This window comes from Vulpes lagopus, chromosome 21 (assembly GCF_018345385.1).
Source record: "Vulpes lagopus strain Blue_001 chromosome 21, ASM1834538v1, whole genome shotgun sequence".
Taxonomy (NCBI): Eukaryota; Metazoa; Chordata; class Mammalia; order Carnivora; family Canidae; genus Vulpes; species Vulpes lagopus.
This window is the reverse complement of record NC_054844.1, coordinates 19,866,229-19,875,886: the sequence shown is the minus strand read 5'-3', so window position 1 is coordinate 19,875,886 and position 9,658 is coordinate 19,866,229. Positions and strand designations below refer to the sequence as shown.

At 44.6% G+C, this 9,658-nt stretch overlaps 1 protein-coding gene across 1 annotated transcript; it reads left to right on the top strand.

The window, feature by feature from the left end:
• Window positions 1–7,496: 7,496 nt before the first annotated feature.
• Window positions 7,497–9,248, top strand: LOC121480142 (cationic amino acid transporter 3-like). The gene is given in 1 exon segment (XM_041736455.1): window positions 7,497–9,248. A coding segment is annotated over 1 exon segment (1,752 nt).
• The last annotated feature ends 410 nt before the right edge of the window (window positions 9,249–9,658 follow it).

Sequence of the window (9,658 nt, the reverse complement as noted above, 5' to 3'; positions counted from 1 at the left end):
GGTTGTATCTTCATTCTCATTAGTTTCCATGAATCTTTTTAATTCTTCCTTAATTTCCTGGTTGACCTTTTCATCTTTTAGCAGGATGGTCCTTAACCTCCACGTGTTTGTGGTCCTTCCAAACTTCTTGTTGTGATTAAGTTCTAATTTCAAGGCATTATGGTCTGAGAATATACAGGGGACTATCCCGATCTTTTGGTATCGGTTCAGACCCAATTTGTGACCCAAATACTGGTCATGTTTTAAAATGTATTAATTTCTGCCATTGTAGAACAAAATGAGGTAGAGAAAACAAAAAACACAAAACAAAACAAAATGTATCTTATATATCTCCCCAAATTAAGTTGAGTATGATGAAGGGAATCTAGAAGTGGAAAATATATCTAGGACCTGTAATTGTAGAAATATGAGACTAAAAAAGGTAGAATCTTAAAAATGAAGAGGTGGTAAAATATTGTAGTTAAGGTGGGAAAAGAGAAAAATAATTGGAAATTTTTAGTGTGAGTTCAAAACGAGTTGTGTTGGAAAAAAGGGGGAAGGAGGGGTACCCTCTAGTTCTATATACTGTAAATCCCTCGACTTCCCCTAGAGATTTCCAGTGATGCTTGGTCAAGAACTTGCTCTTCCCCTGTCCTTCCAGATGGTCTTCTAGGGAGGGTTTGCTGTGCTGACTCTCAGGTGTGTGCACTTGGGGGAGCTGCCCCACCCCCTGCTGGGTGCCAGGCTCAGGGGGAGCTTTTTACCCCATGAGGCCCCCATTCCCTGGTAGCCTTGCCTCTGCGAGGCACAGGGTGACACAAGGAGGAACAGCCACACTGGCAGCGGCCAGGTCCACAGCTCTGGAGTCAGCTCCCCGCAGTAACTACCGCAGTCTCCCAGTCTGCACTGGCCTAAGTGCTCCCAGGCCAACGGGGGTGCTGACCTGCACAGCTTGGGGGCACCTGGCAGCAGGAGAGTCTTCACTGTCCTGTGCCCTCCCTGCCTCTGCCTCCGCCTGTCCTGGGAAGAGCACAGGAGCACAGGCTGTGTCCCCCGGCGCCCTGGGATCTGGGACCTGCGCTGCTGGAATCATGCTCCGGGGCGCAGCTCCCGAAGTCAGCAGGGAGCCCTCACCTGACCCACCAGCTTCTCCCAGAGGCCCCGCGGGCTGCACACACCCACCCTTCACCACGCTCTCCCCTGCGAAGCACCTCCTCTGTTAGCGCCCGGGAAACTGGAGGCTCACTGCCCCTCCTGTCATTCTGCCTGATTACCTGCCGAGCGCTTTTGGGTCCAGAAAGAATCCGGTGTGGAATTTTTAAAGTTCCTGCTTCTCAGGGGCTGGGCTTTCCTGTCCTGGAGGCTCTCACCTCTGGGATGTAGCCGGGCTCCTCGTGGGGCCCCTCCCCCACTTGCTTTTTTTCTTCTGCCTTTCTACCTTGTTAGCAGCAAAAAACCTTCTCTCTGTAGTGTTTCACCTGTTGTCTCTTTAAGTCTGAGGTCGAATTCATAGGGTTTCAGGATGGTTTGCAAGTTTCCTAGAAAAATTGGTGAGGACAGGTGAGTTGAGGACCCTACTCCTCCGCCATCTTCCTGAGTCTTGCATTTTTCTTTTTTCTTTCTTTTCTTTTTTCTTTTCTTTTCTTTTCTTTTCTTTTCTTTTCTTTTCTTTTCTTTTCTTTTCTTTTCTTTTCTTTCTTTTCTTTTCTTCTCTTCTCTTCTTTCTTTCTTTCTTTCTTTCTTTCTTTCTTTCTTTCTTTTTTCTTTTGAGAGAGAGGCAGGAAGCACAGAGGGAGAGGAAGAGAGAATTCTCAAGTAGACTCCCTGCTGAGTTCAGAGCCATTGTGGTGCTTGATTCCAGGACCCTGCTCATGACCTGAGCCTAAATCAAGAGTCAGTTGCTTGACTGACTGAGCCAGCCAGGAACCGCAAGCTTTGTATTTTTTTAAAAGAATTTATTTATTTATTCAGAGAGAGAGGCAGAGACATAGACAGAGGGAGAAGTAGGTTCCCTGCAGGAAGCCTGATATGGGACTTGTTCCTAGGACACCAGAATGATTACCTGAGCCAAAGGCAGATCCTCAACTGCTTCACCACCCACATGTCCCAAGCCTTGTATTTTTTGATACTCAGTCTAGCTCAGGAGCTAGAGTCCTAAACACTTGGAGCTTAGGACTCCAAGTGTTTAGCACCAACATGGATGAGCTAATTAGAATCCTTAGGGTTTGGAGGCAAATTGTAAAGAATAAAACTGATTTCATTGTATCATGAAGGCTAGCTAACAAGCTTGAGTTTTAGTAGGTAATTTTAAAACTAGACATTTATAAGGACTAATTGATTATCAACATTTGGGAACTTTGGATCAAATTTCAATATGAAATATTAGCCAGATGATATTAAGTCCATATTGTTTGCTAGGCACTTAGCTACATACTTCGTAGGCACATTTCACTTACTTGTCACAACTACCCTAGGAGGAATTTAACTCCCACTTGACTCTTGTGGAAACTAAAGCCCCAAGAGGTGAACTAATTTGTCCAGAGTCACTGGGTACGAGGCTAAGTTGTGATTTTAACTGGAACCATCTACCTGCAGATACTTACTCCTTTTTTAATTTTTATTTTTTTAAGATTTTATTTAAAGGCAGGCGCCAAACCGCTGCGCCACCCAGGGATCCCATACCTGAGGTGTCCTATCTGAGGTGTCCAATGACCTTCTTGGTTGTGAGTATATTAAGTTCTGTATATTAGAAGATGCTCAGTCCAAATTTTATATAAACCCGAAATACTTGTAGAAGGCCCAAAATTGACCACCAAAACATAAATGAGTTAAGAGAGGTGGGGAGAATGGGAATGAGGAAATCTCACAGAATGAAACAGCATGGTATACCACTTGGTTCTGAGTGCATTCTGGTTATGTTTTTTTTTTTTGTGGGTTTTCTTTCTTTTTATTTATTTATTTTTTTTAATTTTTATTTTTTTAAGATTTTATTTATTTATTTATTTATTTATTCAGAGAGAGAGGCAGAGACACAGGCAGAGGGAGAAGCAGGCTCCATGCACCGGGAGCCTGATGTGGGATTTGATCCCGGGTCTCCAGGATCGCGCCCTGGGCCAAAGGCAGGCGCCAAACCGCTGCGCCACCCAGGGATCCCATACCTGAGGTGTCCTTTTTTTTTTTTAAATTTATTTATTTATTTTTTTTAATTTTTATTTTTTTAAGATTTTATTTATTTATTTTTTTTAATTTTTATTTATTTATTTATTTATTTATGATAGTCACACAGAGAGAGAGAGAGAGAGAGAGAGGCAGAGACACAGGCAGAGGGAGAAGCAGGCTCCATGCACCGGGAGCCTGATGTGGGATTTGATCCCGGGTCTCCAGGATCGCGCCCTGGGCCAAAGGCAGGCGCCAAACCGCTGCGCCACCCAGGGATCCCATACCTGAGGTGTCCTTTTTTTTTTTTAAATTTATTTATTTATGATAGTCACACAGAGAGAGAGAGAGAGAGAGAGAGAGAGAGAGAGAGAGAGAGAGAGAGAGAGAGAGAGAGAGAGAGAGAGAGAGAGAGAGAGAGAGAGAGAGAGAGAGAGAGAGAGAGAGAGAGAGAGGCAGAGACACAGGCGGAGGGAGAAGCAGGCATAAGCTGTCAGGGAAGCACTTTTGAACTGGGAACCCAAAGAGAAGTAGGGTATAGGAATATGAAGGGGCCAAGAGCGCAGTAGAGGCAAGGGAACAGGGTGAGCCATGAATTTTGCAGCCAGAGCAGAAACTGGGCAGGAGATGAGGCTGGCAGAATGAGCACAGGACAGAATATGAAGGAAAGAAGGACTATGAAAGAGGGCAGTGGGAACCATGGAAGCATCTGAATCCTGGGGATGAGCAGGGTATACCTCAGTTACATTTATAGTGTAGAAAGTTTCCATGAGTTAAGAAATGACCCTCCCGGGATCCCTGGGTGGCTCAGCAGTTTGGCACCTGCCTTTGGCCCAGGGAATGATCCTGGGGTCCCGGGATCGAGTCCCGCATCGGGCTCCCGGCATGAAGCCTGCTTCTCCCTCTGCCTGTGTTTCTGCTTTCTCTCTCTCTCTCTCTGTGTCTATCATGAATAAATAGATTTTAAAAAATCTTTAAAAAATAAAAAAAGAAATGACCCTCCCTTGGTGGGAATGCAAACTGGTATAGCCACTCTGGAAAACAGTCTGGAGGATCCTCAAAAGGTCAAAAATAGCTATCCTACAACCCAGCATTTGCATTATAAGGTATTTGTCCAAGGAATATAAATTTAGTGATTCATAGGGGGTGCGTGTACCCCAATGTTTATTTATTTTTTTTAATTTTTATTTATTTATGATAGTCACACAGAGAGAGAGAGAGAGAGAGAGGCAGAGACACAGGCAGAGGGAGAAGCAGGCTCCATGCACCGGGAGCCCAATGTGGGACTCGATCCCGGGTCTCCAGGATCGCGCCCTGGGCCAAAGGCAGGCGCCAAACCGCTGCGCCACCCACGGATCCCTACCCCAATGTTTATAGAAGCAATGTCCACAATAGCTAAAATATATAAAGAACTGAGATGTCCTTTGACAGATGAATGGATAAAGAAGATGTGGTATATATATATATATAGTCAGCCATCAAATAGAATGAAATTTTACCACTTGAAATTATGTGGATAAAATTAGAGTGTATTATGCTAAGTCAAATAAGTTAGAAGAAAGACACCATATGATTTCTCTCATTGCGGAATTTAAGAAACAAAACAGATGACCTAGGGGAATGTAAAACAGAGAGATAAGCAAACCCTAAGAGACTCTTAACTATAGGAAACAAACTCAGTGTTGCTGATTAGGTGGGGAGTGGAGGGATGAGGTAACTGAGTGATGGGCATTAAGGAGGGCACTTGTTATAATGAGCACTGGGTGTCCTATACAACTGATGAGTCACTAAATTCTATCCCTGAAGCTAATAATACACTATATGTTAACTACATTGAATTAAAAAAAAAAAAAAAGAATCGACTCTCCCTATCTACCTCACTGCTTGTTGTTAAATACCCACCATTTGCTTCAACGTGGATGGAACTGGAGGGTATTATGCTGATTGAAGTAAGTCAATCGGAGAAGACAAACATTATATGGTCTTATTCATTTGGGGAATATAAAAATTAGTGAAAGGGAATAAAGGGAAAGGAGAGACAATGAGTGAAAATATCAGTGAGGGTGACAAACCACGAGAGACACCTAACTATGGGAAATTAACAAGAGGTAGTGAAAAGGGAGGTGGGGGCAGCTCTGGGTGGCTCAGTGGTTTAGCACAGCCTTCAGCCCAGAGCCTTATCCTGGAGTCCCGGGATCGAGTCCCACATTGGGCTCCCTTAATGGAGCCTGCATCTCCCTCTGCCTGTGTCTCTGCCTCATCCTCTCTCTCTCTCTCTCTCACTCTCTCTCTCTCTTTCTGTATCTCATGAATAAATAAATAAAATCTTAAAAAAAAAAGGAAAAGGAGGTGGGCGGGGGGTTGGGGTGACTGGGTGATGGGCACTGAGGGTGGCACTTGGTGGAATGAGCACTGAGTTTTATGCTAAATGTTGGCAAATTGAACTCCAATAAAAAATTAAAATAAAACATAACATTGAAACAGGTGAATGGCAAATCCGAGGTAGATTTCTAGGTAGATGGCCTAGCTATCCATAATCCAAAGGTTCCTTTTGATCATCTATAGAGAAGACTTTTCAATTTGACTTGATCTTTCTATCTGTCAATACCTCTGGCAACATTCCTAAAGTTCTCTCATAACCAAAGCTTGAGTAGGGAGGAGGGTGGGGGCCACGTGACTTTATTCTCTTCTCCACTACTCATTTCCAGGCCATTGCTGTGAATCCAAAGCCTTGCTTCCCTTGAGGAGGGGACCATTTGAATAGCAGCAGAGGAGGGGGAAAGAAGAACCACATGTGGTGTTCCTTCATTAAAATATTTTGCATATTCAGACAGTGGTTTGTGGGAGTTACAAATAACTCCTTATGAAAAACTCATAGGGAGTTACAAGTGAGGGTTTAAATACAAGCTCAAAGAGCAGACCTTGGTCTCCAGGCTCATGGAATCTGACATTACAGATATTGCAGGTGTGTACAGAGCACAGTGTTGCCAGTGAGGAAACTGCAGAAGTGAGCTCACCTTCTCTCCTGGAGCCCAGAGAGGGAGGAGACAGAAGGAATTGTTTAGGTTGTGAGCTATTGAGCTGGGTGACATATTTTTCTCCCTGCCCATCACATTCTCATAACTGTGGACACAAAAACTGTAGTGAATTTTGCCTGGATACTTTGGGTGAGGTGTATTGAATGTCAGAATTCCCAAAACCACCTTCCTGGCTCCTCTCCCTTCTCAATCCTGGATGTGGGGTGGCTGCTGCCCCCATTTCTCTAGCATTTCTTTCCCAGGCAGCCTGGTCCTCTCCTTCTTGCAGGTAGTTATGAAGACCCTGCCCCTTCCTCCTCCCTCCTCTCTGTTCAGAGCACCTCTGCGGGACTAGGTAGGGAAAGGGGACTATACACTCTTGGCCATCAGTAGAGCTGAATCAGAGGCAGAATGAGGGATAGGGGGCCAAAGTGCCATCTGATCTTGGCTAGGAGATGTAGGGGCTAAGGATTTTAAGGCTGGAGGACCAATATTTGTATATTAACAACAGATGATTTTTAAAAATGGGTCTGCAATTACAGAGAGGCCCACTAATCCATGAATTAATGTGTCATAACTCATGCTCAAGAACAGAGAACACACCCCTCATGTGAATTATTGCACAATACATTCATGCCCCGCTGTGTCTTACAGCTTAATTAGTACATGAAACTAGAGGTGTCAGACATACCCAAATTGGAATAAATTATGTAGTATGTAAAAGAGCAGAATATTAGGGGGTGCCTGAGTGGCTTAGTTAGTTAAAAGGCTGCCTTGGGCTCAGGTCATGGTCTCAGAGGCCTGGGATTGAGCCCTGCTTGGAGCTTCTTGCTCAGCAGGGAGTCAGTCTACTTCTGCCTCTCCCTCTACCCCTGTCCCCCTTTTGTGTATGTGTGTGTGTGTGCACGCGTGCATGCATACGTGCATATGAGTGCCCTCTCTCTCTCTTCAGATAAATAAATAAAATCTATTTTTAAAAAAGCAGAATGTTGGAGATATTTGGTACTTTTTTCTGTAGGGAAAGCATGGTTGATTTGTCTATGGTGTCCTTTAGAGTCCGTTTCTGTGATATTTGGGCTGCAACAGGTTACATGGGACTTCTGAGCTATTGTTGGTTGGTTTAACACCATTGTTCAGTAAATATTTACCATTTACTTAGGCATTATGGAATGACAGCACGTACCAGATGATATATGAAGCAGCATCTTTGAAGCCTGAGCAAAGGAACTCAGCAGCCCCAACCCATTTCAGCTTAACTCAGCCTCACTGAATCAGATCACAGACTCTCTCCACTCTGGGCTTGCTACAGCGCTGATCATCGAATCCTCTGCAATTCCAGCTGGAATGCTGTGTCAGGCACTTCGCAGATTTGGTCAAAAGCTGGTACGCAGACGTACATTGAAGCAAGATGTGAGCCGGATCAGATATTTGAACACACTGGATTTAGTGACCCTGGGTGTGGGCCGCACAGTGGGTATAGGTGTATATTTCCTGGCTGGGGAGGTGATCAGTAATCAAGCAGGACCTTCGACTGTGATCTGCTTTTTGGTGGCTGGCCTAGCCTCATTGTTGGCTGGGCTGTGCTATGCAGAGTTGAGTATCCGGGTTCCTCATGCTGACCCTGCATATGTCCACGCTTATGTCACTGTAGGTGAACTTGGTGCTTTTGTCACCGGCTAGAACCTCCTCCTCTTCCTTGTTGCTGATGCAGTTGTGTTGGCTTGGGTGTGGATGTTAATTTTTGACAACCTGCGTGGGGACCAGATATCTGAGACCCTGACTGAGAACATTTCATCATATGTTGCCCGGGTCATTGCAAAATATCTAGGCTTCTTTGTTAGGGGTTTTGTGTTCTTCCTCATTGAATTCCGGTATCTGTGGGATTTTGAGTTTTCCCAGATTTCCAAATGGTTCACATTGGTTAAAGTTTTCTTTCTCAGTTTTGTCATCATCTCTGGCATCATTAAGGGAGATCTGCGCAACTGGAAGCTCACAGAAGAGGACTACATGAAGGCTGGACTCAATGACACCTCTAGTTTGAGCTCTCTGGGCTCTGGAGGATTCATGCCTTTTGGCTTCCAGGGGATTTTCCGTGGCGCAGCTACCTGCTTCTATGCTTTTGTTGGTTTTGACAACATTGTGAGCAGAGGTGAAGAAGCCCAGAATCCCCAGTATTCTGTCCCTATGGGCATTGTGGTTTCACTGTTCATCAGCTCTTTGTTGTATTTTGGTATCTCTGCAGCACTTACACTTATGGTGCCTTACTACCAGCTTCGTCCTGGTAGCCCCTTGCCTGAGGTATTTCTCCATATTGGCTGGGTCCCTGCCTTCTATGTTGTAACTTTCGGATTTTTCTGTATTCTTTCTGCACGCATCTTAAACTTTACACTCCCCATATATAGTCATATAAGGATGATGGCAGACGATGGCCTCCTATTCTATGCCCTTGCCAGGACCTATTTTGACACATTCACCCAGGTTGTGGTCATCATGATCATTTGCGTTATTGCAGCAGTCGTGACATTCTTCTTTGGACTCACTTATCTTGTGGACCTCAGTGCAGTTGGGTCCCTGATACCTCACTCTCTTGTTGCTATTTGTGTACTCATCCTCAGGTATCAGCCTGAGAGGAAGAATGAGGAAAACGAAGCACAGGTTGTGGAGGAGAATGGACCTATGGCAGAGAAGCTGACTCTATCTAGACTATTTTTTCCGAACAGCCCCACCCCCACTCCACTCTCTGGCCAGGTTGTCTCTGTTTGCTCCTCACTGCTTGTTCTGCTGCTGACTCTGCTTTGCCTGGTGCTGACTCAGTGGCCAGGTCTGCTTTCTGAAGACCCAGTGTGGATCACAGTGGTTGTGGTCCTCGTACTCATCACTGGGATCACTGGGGTCATCTGGAGACAGCCACAGAGCGCCCCTGCCCTTCACTTTAAGGTACCTGGTCTGCCTCTCTTCCCACTCTTGAGCATCTTTCTGAATTTTTACCTAATGATGCAGCTGAAAGCTGGCACCTGGGCCCTATTTGGTGCCTGGATGCTGATTGGGTTTGCTATCTACTTTGGCTATGGGATCCAGCACAGCTTGGTCACTTAACCCCACTGAAGTTAGGGCATGAACTTTAGACTTGAACTCAGCAGTGCCAGTACATATTTGGTTTGATATCATCACACTTGAATGCAATATCATCCTCCTGCACAAAAAATGGAAAGTCCTCTTGAGCACATGGAAATTTCGGCCTCCCATGGGATTTGGTGAGGGAGGACACTAATACAGCTCTGTATTGTGGAGTAAAGGATGTGTCTTTTGCTTTCTCCTCTTTTTTTTTTTTAATAACTTTTCGACTTTTCAGTTGTGTCTGTAGCTGTTTATTAGCTTTAAAACAATAATTATTAAAGGAAACTAGAATATGTGTTTTTGTTTTCTTTGAGTAAATATCCAGTCGTCGAAATACTAAACCATATGGTAATTCTATTTCTAATTTTTTTTAGGAACCTGAACACAGT